Source organism: Etheostoma spectabile, chromosome 12 (genome assembly GCF_008692095.1).
Source record: "Etheostoma spectabile isolate EspeVRDwgs_2016 chromosome 12, UIUC_Espe_1.0, whole genome shotgun sequence".
Taxonomy (NCBI): Eukaryota; Metazoa; Chordata; class Actinopteri; order Perciformes; family Percidae; genus Etheostoma; species Etheostoma spectabile.
The window spans coordinates 6,162,632-6,183,389 of record NC_045744.1 but is presented as its reverse complement, the minus strand read 5'-3'; the positions used below and the strand labels follow the sequence as shown (position 1 = coordinate 6,183,389).

The window sequence follows — 20,758 nt, the reverse complement described above, 5'->3', positions numbered from 1 at the left end:
ACTTTTAATTTGGGTATGCCATTTAGACCAAAAAACATAGACTTTAAGCCCCCTTTTTTAAGAGGCACAGCAATTGGCTCATGCATTTGTGACGTACCTAATCAAGATTCCCCGGGATACAGTTGAATCTCAGATTTCAGGGAAGTGCACAGGCATCTCCACCTTGAGTAGGAAGGACTGTGAACAACAATTCTCTAGTGACAAACTGTGCACAGATACAAGTCAGTATAGTCAAGGTCGGACATTGTAGGGGACATATGAAAAACACATTTTTGATTGGAGGGAGACTTTAAAGATTGTGTTTCATTGAAGCTGTGGCTTTCTTGTATTTTTATTTGCATCAATGACAGATTGCATATACATGGTTGCATGGTTTTAAGAAGTAGCTTAGAGGAGCATTATCACCAGTCCAGGTGGGATATGAGTCACCATGCTTAGCTGACAAAGAAGAGGATTGATTTTGTAACACCCGGCGAACCGAGAAGACTTTCACATTACTCTCTTTATTCACTAATCCATCTATTGAAGGAGCCATCCATCCCTGCATGCATTTATTTGTCTTCCCTTTTTCTCCAGCTGTCCACTTTCTTTCCCATTTCAAGACTTTTCCCAGAGAAACACAAAGACCGACCTGCATGTTCTCAGTAAAGACATGTAGAAGGATTCGTCTGTTTGCATCAGTGATGCGTCATATGTTGGTTTTTTTGTGTGTTTTGCGTTCATGGGTGAGTGAAATTCCGTCTATCACAGCTAAGACAAGAGTGGTCTTACCCTTTCCATCAAGGACGGCAGGTATTGGTCAGGAATTTCTGCTCTTGCTTCTGGCTGTCACTGCCTTGCATTTCACGCAATGTGTACTGTACGCTGTGACTGAGTGGTTAGAAGTGTGTGTTTGTGCTGTGTTTCTGGGTATAAACATATGTGTCCCCTTGGCACCTTTCTTTGTTTGTGTCATTGGGGCTGAGAGAGGTTGAAAGGCGAGGTCACGCAGAGCCAGTAACAAAGCTCATCCGTCAAATCCCAGTGACCTGAGTGACATTCTCTTAGCTCCGCTCCAGTGCTCACACTATGTGGACCGCGCTGTTGTTTTTGTCATTCGTCTGTTTTCTATTTGTATCCTCTTTCTCTTTCTCTCTCTCTTTCTCTGGCTTCAGGCCCATGCACTTTTTTGGCTTGTCTATTCAACTTGTAGTGAAATATTTATGCACTGCAAGTTAACGGGACAGAGTCTCTGAGTAAACAAGAAGTGAAATTGGAACATGTTGGCATGGACCTAGCCAAAAGCAAGCAAAGTTTTAACTTATCACATTTGTATGCAGTTATTCGTATTTACATAGACAAAAAGCTTTAAAAATACTGTATATTAAGTCCTGTATGTAAACTCTTTGGGTCTATATGACTTCCCTAAGGCACTGGCATTACCATGATGGCCACAACCCATCTCACTCTTGGCCATGTCCATATATTACACCACACAGCAAGGGCACACCCTAACATTAAATTATCACAGCCAATTTTAGGCCAACAGCAAGTTCATCCTACGCAAAGTTGAGAGAGGCACAGACTGACAGTTGATAAAATACCTTGTTTATTTATTGACATTTCGTGTGAATGTGAAGGAGATAAATTTAGCAAAACTCTGATTAAAAAGCATTGTAATCAGTCAACAGCGGTTTACACCTAGTCGATAATAGTGCTAAACGTTAAGAAATCACTGTAAATTACAGATCCCACGTTTGCGCTCCAGTTCACACTACACCATGTGGTCATTTGTTGACACATTATTGTAAAAAATGGACATGTGCTGCACTCTTTTTAATACTAAAACAATTTAAGCTCATGAGCAATATTTTGGTATAGTGAAAATGTTATCCACTAATTATCTTTATTGATGCACAGAAGTCATTGTTCCTCCATATTTCCATAAGTGTAGGTTTCCTGTAGACTAGTTTACTCTATGCTATTCTTGATGTTCACATATATGTATGTAAAAAAAATATGTTGTAGTTATACTGTAGATACTGTCACTGGTTATAGTTTGCAGTTGTAGGAACCTTGGGACACCTTTCTTCCCAATATAATTGTCAACATCTTCCAGAATGCCCTGCCATTTTCAACTCCATTTTTCAGCTTGGCGGGGGAAAAAAGATACATATACATGCCAGGTACTTACTTTCATCCACCAGTTTTACTGGAGACTACGTAGAGTTCAACGTTTACCTGCAAACATCCTCCAATTCCCCACCTCCCATAAGTATGAGTCAACACTGCAGTGACCAAGCATAGTCCTTATCTATCTATAAATCTATCTATCTATCTATCTATCTATCTATCTATCTATCTATCTATCTATCTATCTATCTATCTATCTATCTATCTATCTATCTATCTATTATCTATCTATTTATCTATCTATCTATAACCCCAGTCATGCTCGTTCATAATTGCAGCAAAATCCCAAACATGCTACCCTACTCTGGTTTGTTTTTTGTATTTGAAAGAAATTCAGATGTTCCTTGCTAATTCTAATTCATACTGTAGAGTTACATTGCTTTAGTCGTGGCGTAAAAGTAACAGCAGAAAATATCCAAGAATAGATATGCATATGAATACGTAGCAGGCATAGTCTCTGAAAAGAAGAAAGAAAGTAACATGAGCTCTACCTGGTTCCTGCATCAATAAGGGAGCAACCATCCAAAGCACCCCACCTTGATTTATACTTTCTGTCGTGTTTCCCAGAGTCAGTATAAGGTGGGCATTGATTCGCCATCTGTGTCTGTTGGACTGCATTTGCATCGGAGCAGGATTCACAATGAAGGGGTTTGTGTACAACTAAATCAGTAAAAGTGATACATTCTCTGTTGGTAGGCTTTTGTCTCCATAATAACTACTGGACCGAAGACTGTAGTGTCACAAAAAGGAGATTTAATTAGTTGTCTAAAAAAAGTAACTTCAACATAAGAAGCTTTTTAAGATCTTTAAAATCAAAGCACAGACATGACCGTTGCTTTTTTCATATTGTTCCCATTAAATAGGCCTTTATAACTACCTTCCCATTAGCTTTAACAACACGAGGAACAATATTAGCACGCCTCATCCCCATCATCAGGTTGGGCTCAAGTTTGATTAGATTGTTAAAAGTGGTATTGCCTATTGTCCACATTCGGTAAAAAAAAAAAAAAAACGTGGGGCCAAGATCACTGTCCATATTAGCATGTTTCGTGGTAGTTTCTAGAATGAATTTGATGGTGCCAGCAGATGCCAGAGATATGATGAACAGATGTTTTTTTCAATTGTGTGTGTAGGGGACAAAACCGCACAAAAAAGTAACGCATACAAATGTGTGTGTGGATCTAGATGGTACATACATGGCCAATTCTGTTATGTGAATTGCAAATAATTAAGAATGACACAAAAGTATTGCAACCAACTTCAAGACGTCTCCCAAAAACGAATCTGCAGAGCCAGATTGCTATGTCACCGTCACAACTGGGTGACATTGTGGGCCCTAGTTTAACTATCTGAAATGCAAGTATCAAAGGGTTATGGGTTGATCTCGGGCGCTGTCGCTATTATACCGGCGGGATAAATGACTCTTGCGCCTGACGCAAATCTAAAATGGGTTGGTCTGAAGTAGCTACTTTACTCATAGGTGTGGTTTGGGCATATCGTGCAAAAAAGCCAATCAGATCGTCATCTCACATTCCCATTAAAAGCAGGCGCACTGGTTCCTTGGCGGATTGCTATTATAATGGCGGATTTGCCAGGAGCACTCCAGGAGCAGTTCACAGCCTTACAACCTCGTCGGGGCTGGTGCGGGAACTTTCCGGGATGAGGCAAAGTATAAATGACCGTCTTGACCGGGTGGCGATGTTTCTGCAGCCTCTTGGGTGCATCTCCTCAAGCCTGGAGAGGATTGCTGCAGACTCCAAACGCACCACCTGCTCCTGTTGTGCCCCTCTGTTGTAACAAATCCTCCTGTTGTGCACCATCCCCCTCCCCCCATTCCATCTCCGTCCACCGACTCCACCAGGAGCACATCGTTCATCGCCACTCAAGTGTCCAATCCCGCCGTGGCGCACGTTGCATGCCTATCAGAGGATGGAAAAATAATTAGTTTTCATTTGCTGTTAGTGTTGTTTCTTTTCAGTTAGTTTGCTATTGATTTTTTTCTTTTTTGACAAAATGTAAATAAAGAAATGTCACAAAGACATACTATCCGATGTCTTGGGCTCACTCTCACTGAAACACAAGGTTATGAATGTAGTCTAACATTAGACCGATATCACATTGCTTACCTCACTATGGTGCTCTTCTGTCAGATGAGCTTTCCTCTCCCGTGCTGCTGCTGCTGGGAGCGTTTGGGTTAAGTGGCATCCACACATGCAGTTCAACATCACGTCTCCTTAAGTCCTCTAATGGTTTCTCATTTAGGTCATCAACACATCCGTGATTCATGGAAATGTTGTTTAAAACACAACAAGCCACAGAGAATGCAGTGACCTTTTGAGGACGATACTGTTAACTGCCTCCATACTTATCCAAACACCTGAAGCACATTTTTAGTAATATTTTCCCTTGTTGTAATTATGTGTGGTTTGCAAAAATGGAAACTGCTACGTCTGTGTAGATGAGAGAAGCAAAGTGTATGCGAGTTGTGCACAAAGCAACATTATGACCAAGCATGCGCCCCTAAAATAGCATCTGAATAAAGAGCCAGTGACGTTATACTAGGTTTTTCCTGGTCTGTGGCATAATTGTTTTCTGAAACTGCAAAATAGCACCAGGGAACGTTTGCGCCTGAACACTCCTCCTCTTTTTGCTGAACCGCCCCCGGGAGCGCAAGTTCATTCCTTAATTTACCGACGTGCATCTGTGGAGGGAAAAGTTTGCTGTGCGTCGGGTGCCAAATAGGAATGATACATGCGTCGGTATACAAAGTCACTTGTGCTAGGTGCAAGATAGGGCCCTGAATGCATACAGCCGTGAAGGCTATAAAAACAATTTTCACAGCCTTAAACTACATTTAAGCCAGAGAAGCTTTAACAACCTAAATAGTCGAAATGAGCAGCACCAGATTGATTTAAAAAAAGCCAATGAATGGCAAATCAAACCTTGTGTGTTTTCTGTGAGTGAGAGTTGAACACATTTAGTTAGAAATCCTAACAAGCTGTTAAACTCAGCGACTCCATACACCACTACGGCTCTGTCATCACATAGAAGCTGCCAGGTTCACACACCATCCAAGTCTCATCAAAACCAGGTTATTCGTGAATGTTGGTTTGACTTCAAACCTGGTTTAACGACCGACAGACAAGGCAGCAATTACCAAAACTAGAGCTTGGGTCTGTATCCTTATATGAAAGGCTGAAGTTGCCTGCTGGATTTGTCACAGCGCATTTATTGTGATAGTCTCTAATAGAGAAGCTGGGTTTTTACCTATTGAATCTTACGCATCTGTGGTTCGAGCAGCTAGCTGGGAGACTCAGACTGGGTTCGTAGTACGTTTTTGCCTTGACATTAGTCTTTGGACATTAGTCTCTTGACATACGTCTTGCAGTTTTTAGACAAAACAATTCAGCAAGAAAAACAAGAGACAGACTAACTAATAATGAGAATTAGATGCAGCCCTACGTTGGACAATCAAATGAAACGTACCTTTCCTAATGTTTGCCCAACGCTGCTATTACAGTTATAAAATGGGAACTGTCATCAAGATCACAATTCTCACCTGGCATGATGCATATAAATATGGTTTACATAATCACTATTTGTTATGGTGAAAGCTGAGCCAAGATTTAAATTAAATAAAGTAAGGAAGTCCTGCACAATGTGCTAATGGCATAGGAGACGTGTAACACTATGAAGTTACATGTTTGGATGCAGTTGGAGTGGAGCACAAGATACATTATCTTTTTTCTCTTTTTCTTCTGTTATAAGCACACTTGCAGGGATAGAAGCTTATCACTAAAATAGTCCAGTATCGGTTTCTTTCTTGCTGTATTGTGCTGTCATTTATACTGTAACCTGACAGGATTTTACTTCCACGCAGCAATTATTTTTGAAATGGGATCAGAATGCTTCAGGAAGAATGTTCTCAGAGATATGAAGCATTCGTATTTTAATCTTGATTCAATTTTTTCTTTCCTTGTCAGAAGTAGAGCAATTATGAGAAGCTATTCTGGGTGTATGGTCTTATTTCATTCCCTTCTGTTGTCTTCCCACGCAGTATACAGACATTTTTCAGAATTTGTTTGTTAATCAAATCTAAAAACAAAAAGCCTCAAAGAGTTCCTTGGCTAATGTGAATCTGTTTAGGATCTTTGGAACACAAAATATAACTTTTACAAATGCGTCCCTCAAGTTTTGTGTGACTCCATTGTGTATATATGGTGAAAGAACTGTGTCTTTCCCTCCACCAGACATTCCCATGGGTGTCTGAGAAACCAACATCACTGTCACCAACCCCAACCCCCTTTTTTTTTTCCTTGTTCTATTTTTCACCCCATCTCCCAATATCACTCTTCCTCTCCCGGCCTCTCTCTCACACTCTTTCTCATTCTATTTGGGCAGACATCCAGGGCAGATCGTTGCTCTCAGGATTTCATTAAAAGGATGTTGATGGAGCACTCTCCCCAGCCTAAGTAAATGTGCTCAAGTCCATTTGAGTGTGCATTGTTTGGAAATGGATAACTGAAGTCGGAGGAGTAAAGGAAAGAACAAGAGGGAATGAGAGGGGGAGAGAAGAGAGGGAGAGAGAGATCTACATATTTGCCTTCCAGATTAAGGAGAAAGTTGACTTGGAATCTCTAACTAGCTTGTGTGAAGTTAAAACACTGAATAAAAAAAAGACCAAACACTGGACTGTTCTTTTTCAATTACCGTACGCTTATCTGTGACATTGCTTCATGTTAGTGATGACTGATCATTGTAATCTGACAGGTATATTTGCTCCGGATTTTGCTTTATTCTGCTGCACCATGTCACTGACAGTCTACATGAAGGTATCTGGCACATTGGTGGATGGATAGCTCAAGCCACTGCAAAGACATGACAGGTGTTTCATATCCTTGCTATGTGTATTACGGTCTACAAATTATTGGGCCCAGAGACCATGACAGACACCAGTAAGTACACACGTGGCCAGCACATGTTTTCGGACCTGGCTGTCACAGAAACACACTCTGAACCTGACAGTCCCAGCACATCTCCGTTGCAGTCGCATTCCAGACGTGTCGCTAGCTGTCACCCCAGTCAACACCTGTCACAGGCGGTCACAACCAGGTGGAACCAGTACTGTTATCTCATTCTGGTGACATTACAGTAGGTTGACAGCACACTCCTGTGTTCGCTAAAGGTGTTCTGGAAGAGCATGATGTGTGCAACCATGGCTGGATGTGCTGTCCACATGCATTAGGGTTGTGTACATTCACTGGTCTCACGATTCAATTCAGTTACGATTATCTGGTCAACGACTTGATTCGATATCAAGATATATCACCAACAAAGTGATTATGTATTACTGCGCATGGTTTTCATTAACAAATCAGTCAGATATAATATGAACCCCCCTTTTCCTGCTCTTACTAAAGACACTCCATGAATGTAGCAGGGTCTGAACACAGCAGACAACCGACAAAGGGCAAAAAGTGAAATGGCAGCGACAGGAAAATCAAAAAGCAGCATCAGTAGGCTATAATTGATTGTGGTCTTTCACTGCATCGATGCAAACTTGTCCACATCCATATCGCAATGCATAATAAATCAAGTTCCGGTTCAACTAACTGTATTTAAGAATCAGAATCAGAAATACTTTATTGATCCCCAAAGGGAAATTTTGTGTTACAGTTACAAGAGAATATAAATATCAGAGTAGAAATATAAATAAAGAAATATAAGGAGTGTGGATATGTACGGTATTTACATAGTAATTTTACATAGTGGAATTTTATGATACAGTATTTAAATAATTTAGGAGATGTAATGGTGAACAGTAATAATGAATAAATAGTATAAGCAGAGTATTGCACACATTTTAAGCCCGTGTTATTGCACAAAACAGATAATATTGTCCAGTGTCTGTGTGTCAGACACTTAGAGGGAGGAGTTATAAAGTTTGATGACCACAGGCAGGAATGACTTCCTGTGGCGCTCTGTGGTGCATTTTGGGAGAATGAGTCTTGCACTGAAAGTGATCCTGTGATTGAGCAGCAAGCCATGGAGTGGGTGGGAGACATTGTCCAATATGACATGTAGTTTGGCCAGCATCCTCCTCTCTGACACCACCGACAGAGAGTCCAGCTCCACCCCCACAACGTCACTGGCCTTGCGGATCAGTTTGTTGAGTCTGTTAACGTCTAACACCCTCATTCTGCTGCCCCAGCATGCAACAGCAAAGAGGATAGCACTGGCCACCACAGACTCATAAAACATCCTCAGCATCGTCCTGCAGATGTTGAAGGACCTTAGCCTTCTCAGAAAATAGAGATGACTTTGACCCTTCCTGTAGAGGGCTTGAGTGTTCTTGGCCCAGTCCAGTTTATTGTCCAAGTGCACTCCCAGGTATTTGTAGTCCTCCGCAATGTCCACACTGACCCCCTGGATGGAAACAGGGCTCACTGCTGCCTTGGCTCTCCTTAGATCCACAACCAGCTCCTTAGTTTTTGTCACGTTGAGCTTAAGATGGTTCTGCTCAATCCATGTGACAAAGTCCCCCACCACAGCTCTGTACTCAGCCTTGCTGATACATCCAACCACAGCAGAGTCATCAGAAAACTTCTGAAGATGGCAGGACTCTGTGTGGTAGTTGAAGTCTGTGGTGTAGATGGTATTTGTACCTAGAAGTAGATTTTGTTTGCAGCAGAGTCCTCACACACAAATAATGGAGAAAGACAAAGAGGCACATATCACATTACATTCAGACAGTGGAAATTAAAAGTCCCATGGCATGACAATTTGACTTTTTAAGTTTTTTAACATTAATATGAATTCCCCCAGCCTGCCTATTGTGGCCCAGTGGAAATAGTGATAGGTGTAAACCAAGCCCTGGGTATCCTGCTCTACCTTAAGAAAATAAAAGCTCAGAGAATTTGGCCCACCCATGAGAGAGAGACATCATGGCTTTCAAACGAGTATTTCTGCACCAATGGTGAATTTTGGAAAAAAGAGTTCAGATGCAGTATTAGGGGGCCACTAAGGTTTATATAAAAGCATCCAAAGAGCACCATTTAAGACCTTTAAGAAATGGCAAAAATTTAAATTTAAATCAAAATTAAAAATTATTAATTACAACACACATGATGTGAGAATTCAGAATCCCAAAATTGCTGTCACCGAGTATGGATATTGGGGAAAGATTTTTGACGACATATGCTAAGGTATCTTTGTGGCACATTTATTTCTGGTTTTCACGCCCTCGTGGCCACTCGCTTTTTCTTCCCAGTGCCACCATTTATCAACCAGAAAATAGACCTATCCAGTATCTCTGCCAAATCAGGCGCTGTATGTCACCCACTTTATTTATTATCAAGGGAGTTTTGAGAACTATCAATTGATATCATTACAGATTTACTCCTCTGAAGGCCTAGATGTTCTGCAGCTGCAGTGGCTGTGCTACATCCCGGCTCGTCTACACAAATTTGGAGTTAACTGTCCGAGATAATAGGACTATGTGAATTCTGTTTCAGGGGCATTATTTCACTCCAAGGCAAACATAAAACAGCTTGTTCCTTTTTCAGTAGCCAGCACAATATACCATAAGCAAAGAGCTTTTCCCATGCTTCGAGGCTTCACAAAGCACTCCTGCTTTTGTGTTGACATTAGGTCCGTTTCAATTCCCATCATCACTCCTTCTACCCCCAACACATTCCTTGTGGTATTAATGCTCTTTTTAAGAAAGAAGAAAAGCCCAAAATGCTTTTTATTATATTTTCGCCTGTTCACGAGCTGTTCAGCACTTCATGTTATTAATGCAGGATTTTGGATTCTGGCCCACAGCAGTAATTACTAAAGGGTTTGCATAGCTGCCTCTGACTCACCCGCCTTGGAAATGTTATTACTAAAGTCTGTCTTATTGGAGGGGCACAGGGAGCTTCTTGTAAAAGCCTGTGTCTTTGCTTACGCCGTTCCAGGGACACTTGGCTCATATCCCCAACAGGGTCCTGGGGCATGAGACCAGATGTACAGAGAGAGGGAGGGAGTAAGCGAGTAATGATAAAGAGAGGCTGCAATAGACAGCGATTTGCTTGGAGCAGCTTTTTTTCCCAGTGTAATTCTACGTTTATTTCTTCATTTTTCATCTTATGTATCTTGGTCCAAAGAAACTTTAAGAATTGCCCCTGAAAGAGTGACAGATGATTGGACCTTTTTATTTATTTTTTCTTAAGGAAGATGTTTGGCTTGTATCTTTGTAGCTGTATTTGCCCTCAGACAAAAGGAAGGGCAAGAGAATGTGTCCTGGGGTCTCAGTTTAGATGAAATGATTCAAATATGAACTGGTCTGAGATATGAGAAAAGCATTGAAGTCGCTGGGGCTTAGGTAGCCCTTATTCGGCTATTGATCTCTTCCTCTCCGTATTTCTTCCTTGTTCTCTCATTTTCTCTCCGTCTGTTACACACTCGCACAACCACACATTGCACCATCGCCTTATTCCGTCAATGCTTCATGTCTTTTTCTCTGCTGGCTGGTGAGAGCTCAATGAGAGCTGAGTTGTTGCCTCTGCATCCTGCAGTGTATCCTGACAGCAGTCTTTATTCAGGGTCATATGTTAAATCTCGTTTCACCCTAAAGAGGTGACGTTAATGAGCTCAGCCTCTCAACTTCTGCAAAGCCGCGCATGCCCTGACCTGTAACATCTACACAAGACACACTTGTGCCCACTTACAGCACAGGAATACACACAAGTAAACCTGTTTATGATTATTCTTTCCATGCATTTCAACCATTTGCCTGCAGTATGGAAACAGCGCAGAAGACCTATGTTCTGCCTCTTATTTCTTCCCTAATCTCTCTTTCTCTACTTCCCTCCCCCTCTTTTGCTCTCAGAGAGCGAGCAGGGAACAGGGAGGTCTGGGTTTGGGTTTGTTTCCAACAACGGCTTATCAGCAAATGCTCAGGTTCAGCTAATTGGCATTATTAAACTGGTGGCAAGCTCAACTCAGATATAAGGGGAGGTGCTGTGCGTGTGTGTGGTGTGTGTGTGTGTGTGTGTGTGTGTGGGGGGGGGGGGGGGTATTTGTGTGCGCCTATGTCTGTGCATTTGTTTCCAACTGTGTGTATATATGTGTGTGTGTGTGAGTGGAATTTTAAGCAAGCAGCTGTCAATTTCAGTCAACAGTGCGCGTGGCATGCCTGAGGCCCAGGTAGCCCAATTACAGGCAGACACGCTCGATGAACGAGCAGAAGCCCAGGTCTATCTTGCTTTATTCAAACACAGCTGTGGGAGAGGAGATGCTAAATGTGAGGCTGGTCGATGTGTGAAGGACGAACACTGTTAGGTGCTACTGCTGTAACAGAGGCAGAATCGTGTGTGCGTTTTGGCTGCCGGACGATTGACACTGGTTGGACGGGAGGATAAAGAGCTAGATTATTACAGCTGAGGCAAGCGCAGTGGTGTTGGGGGTAATGGCAAACTTACATGTGTTACAACTGAAAAGAATGAACCGTTTTTGCAACTCTTTTGTTTAAAAAAAATATATTTCATTTCACCTTCAGCACTTTTGTTAATTCCCACAGGGTGGGAAGATCCCAGTGAGGTGGACGGCACCAGAGGCCATCGCTTACAGAAAGTTCACCTCGGCCAGTGACGTGTGGAGCTACGGCATCGTCATGTGGGAAGTGATGTCATTCGGAGAGAGACCTTACTGGGACATGTCCAACCAGGATGTAAGTGTTCATTTGTAAACATGAAAAGACACATGAGATAAGGGTTTGAATTATGTGGCAGCCGGGGGGGTGAAGAGCGGTCTGAGCTCCCATGAAAGCAGTATAATCATACATCTGTTGGGGTTGCTAATACATTGCCAACACCCATTATTTTAATCACAAATAATGCATTTTTCAATGTAATTAGTATCATTTACGTTCATAAGATAAAATTGCTAAAAGAAACCAGATTTTCTAAAAGAATGACGCAACCATGTTCCCCACTAAGCCACCCAGTTCGCAGTAGAATATTGCACCAGCTAATGCTTGTTGATGAGAGTGCTGCAAGCTGCAAACTTGCTTCTAACCCTATTTTTATTTATCTCTTCCCCTAACAATATTTTAAGGAACCCCACACAGCTCAGATTATAACTCGAACCCTGCATTAAATCATATCACAACCTTCCTGATGTGATGTATTTCCTTTTAAAACAGGATGTTGCGGAGGAGCGTTAGACAGTGACCGATAAATGGGCAGGCAGTTTTATTTGATAGCACAGGAAAAAAAGTGTAATTGTCAAACAATGTTACATAATATTAATTTTGTTAGACTCACTTGTACAGCATGGCATCACAACTGAAGATGCACCTTTTTCTAAAAATGTCCATTTCTTGGGATCTCTAAGAAAGATCATAAAAAGCGTTAAAAAAGTGTTTTTCCTTTTCTAAACCTCAGTGACGTTTGAATCTGAACTGCCTCATTAATAGTAAGGCCATTTCCGTACAGATGTGGTTATAAGTTTTTTTTGCCCCATTGATTGACTGTCAAGGAGAACTCGTAAGAGAGGAAGCTGTAATAAATCACTCATTTTTTATCAGTTCCTATCTAATAGCATCATCACTGCAGATGTCCTTGACTCTGACTTTGAAAGCAGAATTATTATGGACACAGTCTCACACTATCCTCTTTCCTTCCTGGCCAGTTTTTGAGAGCAATGAGTGATTGCTGAGAGCTCTGCTTTGTTCTTCATGTCCGTTTGGACAAGGTCCACACACAGACACACAGGCACCAACACAAACACACACAAGCATTGGATGTAGTCCCATACTATGAGGTCTCTCTTCCTAAGCTCCCTTAGTGTGACAACCAGCCAACCATCAGGCCTCTATGGACCCTGCTCCACAAGGACCATCCAACCCAGCAGATGTTGCCTCAGTGGGCCAGCAGCAAACACTGCCTGGTGGGACTAACGCAGAGAAAAGGACTGGCACTGCTCAGCATGTCCGGCTGCTTAATACACACACACACACACACACACACACACACACACACACACACACACACACACACACACACACACACACACACACACACACACACACACACATACAGTACATACACACACAACGCACACAACTACTTCTCCATATGCACCATTTGTCAAGATTGTGCTGAGTTGCACTCAACTCCGGGGCGCAGTTGGCAACCTACAAAGCAGCCTTTTATTTTTAATGATAGTATCTTTTACACTTGATTTCACACCAGACCTTTATCTTGCAACTATGCATTTTTAAGAGAAGAAAACATCTACAGACAGTATAGATGTAAGGATATGGCTGAGAGCTAGGTCCATCAATGTGCAATGCAGCAATATGGGCAATCTTAAGTGTTTGTAGTATCTAAGAAGGGGCTTTATAGAGATTAAGCTTCTTCTTTTTTATTTTGGTTTAATATATTTAGACCTTTTCTTTATATTTAGATATTTTCCAGATCTGTCTCAAGTTCTGAAACACTTTGCTCGAACTCTGACCCTGAACCACTTAGTGATAGCTTCTCTCTAACAAAGCCAGGATAGCCTGTGCAGCCTTTAAGAGACATGTGTCAAGTATCTGTTTCACAGTTAATTATATGCAATCTGCCCATTCCCCAGTGTCTTCTTTCTACAGTGACACTCTCTTCTTGCTCTGTCCTCCAGGAGTGGCATGTGATTGGCTGGAGTCATTGGGAAGGGCACATCAGCCTGAACGTTAACTGTCTCTTAAGTGACCAAAGCGAGTGTGTCTGTATGGGACAGTGTTGAGGCAGGGACGAGCGTGTCAGGATTACAGAGTGGCTATGCTTAATGTCATTACTCACTGCAAACTCAAATTAGTATTTTGTTTTTAATGAAGTATATTATTGACAACCAGCCAGCTGGTAGAAAAACACTGTAACTGACAGCAATTAGTTGCAATTACTGTATGAAATGTATTATATAATGTAACCTGAGCTTACCCTCCCCACAATTTGTCCCCCAGGTGATCAACGCCATTGAACAGGACTACCGTCTGCCGCCCCCTATGGACTGCCCCAGTGCTCTGCACCAGCTGATGCTGGACTGTTGGCAGAAGGACCGCAACGTACGACCCCGCTTCACCGACATTGTCAGCACCCTGGACAAGATGATCCGTAACCCCACCAGCCTCAAAGCTATAGCCAACATCCCCGCAGTGTGAGTAAAAACTTGTACATGACATATACATTACCCTAAAATGGACGCAAATATGCTTTTCATCTGTTTACATATCCATTATTTACACATGCTGTCTGTACAAACTCAACACGCATACTTTTTTATCCTCTCATAAAATAAACATGAATGTATTACTGTTGATTGCATCAAACCTGAACTTTTCCTCCCCAGGATTTTGTTTTGCCTGCTGCTTTTAAGTGTCCCACACATTCATGCCCCCGTATAGGCTTAGAAAATTCAATTTTTCCACATTTAGTGTTTTTTTTGTTTTTTTTTACCTCATAATGATAGAGCAAAAACATGTCTTTAGAAACATGAAAACATGCAGAAACATCTAATTTACATAAATATTCAGAATGTTTATTCGTTATTTTGTCGAGGCACCATTGACCTTGATTGGTTTTGCATCTTATTGGTTATGATTTGGCCAGTTCTGCACATCTTGCTTTGGCCTGTTTTTTTTTTTTCACTATTCTCAAAGATCCTCTAAACCTCGGCCAGATTAGATGTGGACTTTCCGTGAACGGCAAGCTTTCTCCACGGGATTCTCCTTTCCAGTTTCCAGACTTCGGCTGGGCCACTGAGGGTCATTCAGAGACTTGTCCTGAAGCCACTTGTTTTGGCTGCGTGCTTTGGGCTTTGTGCCTGTGTATAGGTGAACTCTTGGCCCTGTGTGAGTTTGAGTTTGTGCAATAGAGCAGGTTTTTCTTCATGGTCCGTCCTTTAATGAACTCACTTTCTTGTTTCTTTAATTAAGACCACTTTCCTAATACCAGACACTGAGAAGCATCACCATAGCATGCTTCATTGTAGGGATAGTATCGACCAGGCAATGAGTGGTGTTTTCATTTTTTCTAGTTGCAGCACTTAGCATTCAAGGACTGGAGTTTTCCCCTAATGCGTTTTTCTCTCTTTTTTTCATCTTTAAAATCAGTTGAATGAATAGAGAGATAAAAGGTAGGTAGATACAAATAGAGTGTATCACACCAAATGTGGTTAGTAAAATTAAGGAGTTAGAACACTTTTCAAAGCCAATACTCACACAGTGAACACTTTGGCCTTCTCCATCTTGCATCTTCTCACACACACCTACTGTAACCACAGTTCATCTTCTTCTCTTTAAATCCTCCTTGCTTAACATTGCATCAAAATCCGGCTCTATACTACATCATACTTAGCTACTGTTACCCCCTCCTTCCCTGTCCCTCCTCCAGGCCTTCTCAGCCACTGTTGGACAGATCCATACCTGACTTCAACACCTTCAGCTCAGTAGAGGACTGGCTCGCTGCCATCAAGATGAGCCAGTACAGAGACAACTTCCTCAACTCAGGCTTCACCTCCCTGCAGCTGGTGGCTCAAATGACCTCTGAGTAAGTTCACCTGCTCATGTGCAAATGACCAGTTCCAAACCCATAGGGCACTTTATGGGCACACTTGTGTAAAATGACTCAACGTCAAGAGCGTGTTATTTTAGCATGAATGCGCCCATTGACTCAAGTCTTTGAATGATTGCTCAAAGTAGTGTGAAAGGCTGTATGGTAAGACAAAATAACAAAGTCATTGTGGTAAAACTATTTTCATTTGTGCTCTTCAAGTATTATGATTACTATATAATAAATAAGATTTTTTAATGCCCAATTCTCTAAAATGCAGAAATATGTAGATCCTTTAAATACACAATAGACACAAATATTGCACTTCATTTATTTTAATTAGCAATGTTGCTTAGTCTACAAATATGCGGGAAAATATAAAATCCTTTTCACATTTTTTATTAAAAATGCATGCTCGGGGCTTTGTGGCATTTATGCAGTCTCTTTGCAATGCAAAGCAACATGCATTACAAAGTCTTCTCCAAGTGATATAATTAATTTTGGAAGTTTGTGTTTTTTGTTTGTTGCCACTGGCTTTCTACCCTGAAATTGCCCTTTCATGTATATAGTGACGTTAGGACTGTAAATGCACCAGACAATGACAGCCATTTTTGGCCATTCCATCTATAACATGATGGAAAGCCTTTCATCTATTGCTTCAAAATGTGTTCTAGCTTTTCAATTTTCTTTTCTCTCTGCCTCTTTTGCTCTAGGGACTTGCTGAGAATAGGAGTGACCCTGGCAGGCCACCAGAAGAAGATCCTGAGTAACATCCAGTCCATGAGGGTCCAGATGAGCCAGTCACCCACGACTATGGCATGACTACAGGGGGCGCTGTGCCACGGAACGGGCAGCATTCGCAGGACCGACAACAATGGCAGCCTTCGAATGACCCCCGATCCATCGGAACGCGCCAGAGTCGAGACTATTGTCTTAATCTAATCCACTACCATGACAACAGGAGACCAGGGTCTACACTACCACATGGTTAACACCAATCACACTTCATGCAATCCACGCTAGGAGTTCAGGGTCCAGACTCGATACTGTTACTCCATTTTTTCCATGAAAGGAAGACAGATATCAGTTGCTGTGGTTATGGACTGCCATTCCTGTCATTGTGAACCAAAATAACTCCAACAATCCGACATCGACACGGAATCTCTCACAATGTCAGACTGTACGGTTAAACAAGTGATATTGTACTTCATTATCTGGACTAGAAGATGTTAAAATTGTAAACAAAAATGTGAGACATTTAGAAACCACGTGTGACCTGTGATTTTACCGTCGTCAATGTGTGCAATGAAGATGCCTTCACCTGGCCAGAAATAAGTCCCAGAATACAAAGCAATTGCCAGTAGGAACAATTAGAAGGAGAAGAATACAGGGATGTACAGTGGAGCACCATTTTCAACTTTCACATCATCTTTTGTTAATTTGAAGAATTTACTAAATGTATCGTAAAAAGGACTGGTGAAAATTTAGAGCCAGCTATATTTTTGTCTTTTAGCATCTCTTTGTTTTCTTTGTTTTTATCACTATAGCAAGATGCCGCCCACTTGTATTTTAACTTTAACACTACCTGTGGAGTCCGGAGTGGAAGGCCTTGCCAAAGGACTTCTTAAACAGCCCCACCCAGATTCAGAGAATATAAATATGTGTATCTCTTGCTAAATATGATTATACCTTTCATAATAAACCTTCATATTGAAGGTGATATGTATGAATATGTATGTACAGAACCCTCTGCTTGCATTTTTGGCAAAGACATGTTTATTGACTAGATTGTGATAGACACATGCAATGTGTAGATTCCATAAGGAGCCCTGGTTCTCTTCAGTCGACTGAACAACAGACACTGGGACATGCGTCTCTCTATTCTAGGGGCACAAGGACAATCCTGACGGAATCTTGACCTGAGGGCAACATTAAAAGGAATGGTGGGCGAAGGATTGGTATTGTAGATCTATATGAAAATTGCTGTAGGAGTTAAAATAATTGACAAAATATCCATTTATTGGAGATCATGTTTAATGTGGGTGTACACATGCTGTCTCTTGCTGGTGAGCACTTACTTGTACAGATATGTTTCATGTTTTTTTTATTTCTTTTTGTCTAATGTTGTGTCGTTTGTGTTGGGAGGGCTCAGCACCATCCAGAGGGGAGGGAAACTCCACGCCTCAGCCAGCCCAAATCCGTAGTAAATACCTGCTGATCACATAGGGGAAAAAAACTTCTCACCATCAAAATTGCTCTGCATCTAGTAGATTTTATTTCAGGCAAATCCTGTTAGTCTTTTTCCGCAAATATGTTGGGCAAGGCTAGATCCGCTGCAAGTTTAAAGTTTGAGTAAGTTTAAGTTAAAAGTGCATAGCCAATCAAGGCCTGGGAAATCGGAATGATTCAGCATCACTTCTCTACACAGTAAAAATGAGCATCTGGGCTGATGCCTTCCCGATGAACACACAGGCTTAAAAAGCCCACACAGGTTACACTGCTCACAGGGTAGCACAGCCTTCCATAGACGGCTGTAGCTAAGCTGCTGACTAAATCTCTGCTCTTTCACTATGTGCTGCTGCCATATGGGTAGGCACGTTAACTGCAAATGCTGCCGTGCCAGAGAGAGTTTCACGCATATATGAATCTATCCATAACTCTTAGCTGCAGGAATTGGTGTTTGGAAAGGCACTCTTTGGAAGTATTTGATTGCAAGACGTCTACATTGCTCCCAAGAGATGCCATGGATGATGGGAATGGTCTTTTATGATTTCGGTATGATTGGTCAGGTGGTTTTGATACTTTTCTTCTTCTAGCTGTTCGCTTACTTCAGTCTCAGGCTTTGGGAAAGCTATGATGAATTATTATATTTTATGAACCCAGTTTTGTCAAGTGTTGATGAAATAGTAAAAACACTGGCCTTAAAAGTAAAACTAACCTCAATGTTCCTGTGGTAGTATTCCATTGGCATGCAGCCATGGCAGCACAGTCTCATAGCTTTCAGACAATTATTATGAGCTATTGTAGTATCAATTCTGTACAGTAGCTGTGACCCTGCTGAAATCCCTTTTTGCCCTATTTGAAGAGATATGGTTCTAACCACCTTGCATCCCAAATTAGAAATTGATGGCAGGCCCATTAGCAGATTATTAAGTAGACTTACCCCCCTTAAGTCATCATCCTCCTCCTCTTCCACTGTCTGTCCTGGCTTCTCTCCCTATCTACTCTTGCTAGTTGGCACATGTCCAGCTCGTTCATCCTGGGTGTAATCAAGCTGTCCTGGGCAGGACTGGGCTGGGCCGGGCCAGGGCAGCCCCGGCCTGAGAAATGGTTGGATTCATGCTCCAGTGGGCCCAGGCAGTGATGAAAACACCTGCTGGGACCCCCTTCTGGAGGGGTCTGGAGGGTGACTGATGGGACTGTCAAAAAACAAATACACACACACATGCACACATAGAGGAACCCTCAATTATGTTATGCCCACGTCTGATTTCCAGCCTGATGCTTAATGAAGAGAAAGTGGGCAGAGACCTGACAGAGTGTGTGCATATGTGATAGAAAGAGGGGGATGAGTCAGTTTACAGGAGGGCGGGGTTGCGGGACAAAAAGAAAGGATGCTAGATGAAAATCTGAAAGTTTGCTCATTGAAGTTAATCAGTCCGTTTTATTGCGCAGTGTAGTTTAACAACTTTGTTGTATAATGGTAATATCTTTGGTTTAGTTTGGTAATAGAAAATACTGTTACAAGCAACTGGTTTGCCTCATGGGCAAATCAGTTGCTTTCTCTTTCTAATTCTCCCAGTCATCGATTTACCAAATAGTCCTAATTATAATCACATGCTTCTTGAGATTGGCATAAATCGCCCTTACGTTAAAGCCAATAATTCAAGTTGAATGCATTAGTACTCTATTCAGCTCAATCTCATGTATTTGCTTTTCAACCCTACAGCCTGTGAATGAGATGGTAGAACGTATTCATTATGCAACATTATGCAACAGTGTAATTCTCCATTTGCTCCGTTTGTCTGTCTAAATATCTGACTGTAATGACACTCCTAGTGTGATGAATGGAGAGACGGGTCGCCGTGTCCCTCTCTAAACGCGGTTTCATATGGAAGCCATTCAACACACACTGATACAAAACCCAAGAACAGAGCTTGTTAAATGTTTCATGGTGCTGTAACTGTCAGAGAAGTGACCAACGACCAGTGACTTTGAGTCGTTCTTCTAGTAGCTGATTTCATGCTCGTCCTTTATAGGTTGGAACAGAGGCACCTGAAAATGACCTGACACGACAAACTTAAACGTAATAAAATACTCCATACATGTTTCCTCTGTTTAAGACTGTGGACTCAAAGATTTACACACATATAAAACAAAACACACACTTCATGTCCACACTTTTAACTGCACACACACCATGGACACTTGGATTTGCTGTGGGCAGGAAGAACGAGGGAAATGAGACCTTTCCAGGATACCAGTCAAAACCTCCCCCTCTGGTACACAATGGATGGTGGAGCTAAATATGAGGGGGCAGATGTCATTGTTTATTTGTGTGTGAGAGAGAGAGTGAATGTATGTTAGTGTGTGTGCATAGCGGACACATTTGTGTGTACATTGTTTAAGAACCATTTCCTTTTTCTTTTGGTTGATGTATAGCTACCACTTGTAAATTGTGACAAGTACGTGTCAAGAGTTTGTAAGCTGTAACTTTCTGAGAACTATTGTACTAAAATGCACTCAATAAACGCCTTGGAAAACAAGTCAATCACTTGATGGTCTGTGACTCAGTGGGCTATGATTCTGTTTTCATTAATGGTAAGTCAAAAAAGCAGAGAGGAAGGGTTATTATCCAGTAACACTACTGTCAGCACTGAGCCTGAGTGTAACGTGTAATGCTTGGTTTCATAATAGCAAAGGAAAGAAACAGTATTTTGTCACCGCCGGTCTGGCTGGCAGCACGTGTTAAAAGCCATCCACCACTAATAAACGAGTTGTCATCCGGA

General features: G+C 41.7%; 1 protein-coding gene across 3 annotated transcripts in view; it reads left to right on the top strand.

The window, feature by feature from the left end:
- The window catches only part of ephb1 (EPH receptor B1), a 176,354-nt gene extending 155,834 nt beyond the window's left edge, over window positions 1-20,520 (top strand). For 2 of the 3 annotated variants that reach the window (XM_032531327.1, XM_032531326.1), the window contains exons 13-16: window positions 11,735-11,884; window positions 14,162-14,355; window positions 15,591-15,746; window positions 16,463-20,520. In XM_032531327.1, the coding sequence (XP_032387218.1) occupies window positions 11,735-11,884; window positions 14,162-14,355; window positions 15,591-15,746; window positions 16,463-16,571 (609 nt within the window). In that variant the 3' untranslated portion in view covers window positions 16,572-20,520. The remainder of the gene's footprint in view (window positions 1-11,734; window positions 11,885-14,161; window positions 14,356-15,590; window positions 15,747-16,462) is intronic. The other variant, XR_004334336.1, reaches the window with a different exon arrangement.
- Window positions 20,521-20,758: the final 238 nt, after the last annotated feature.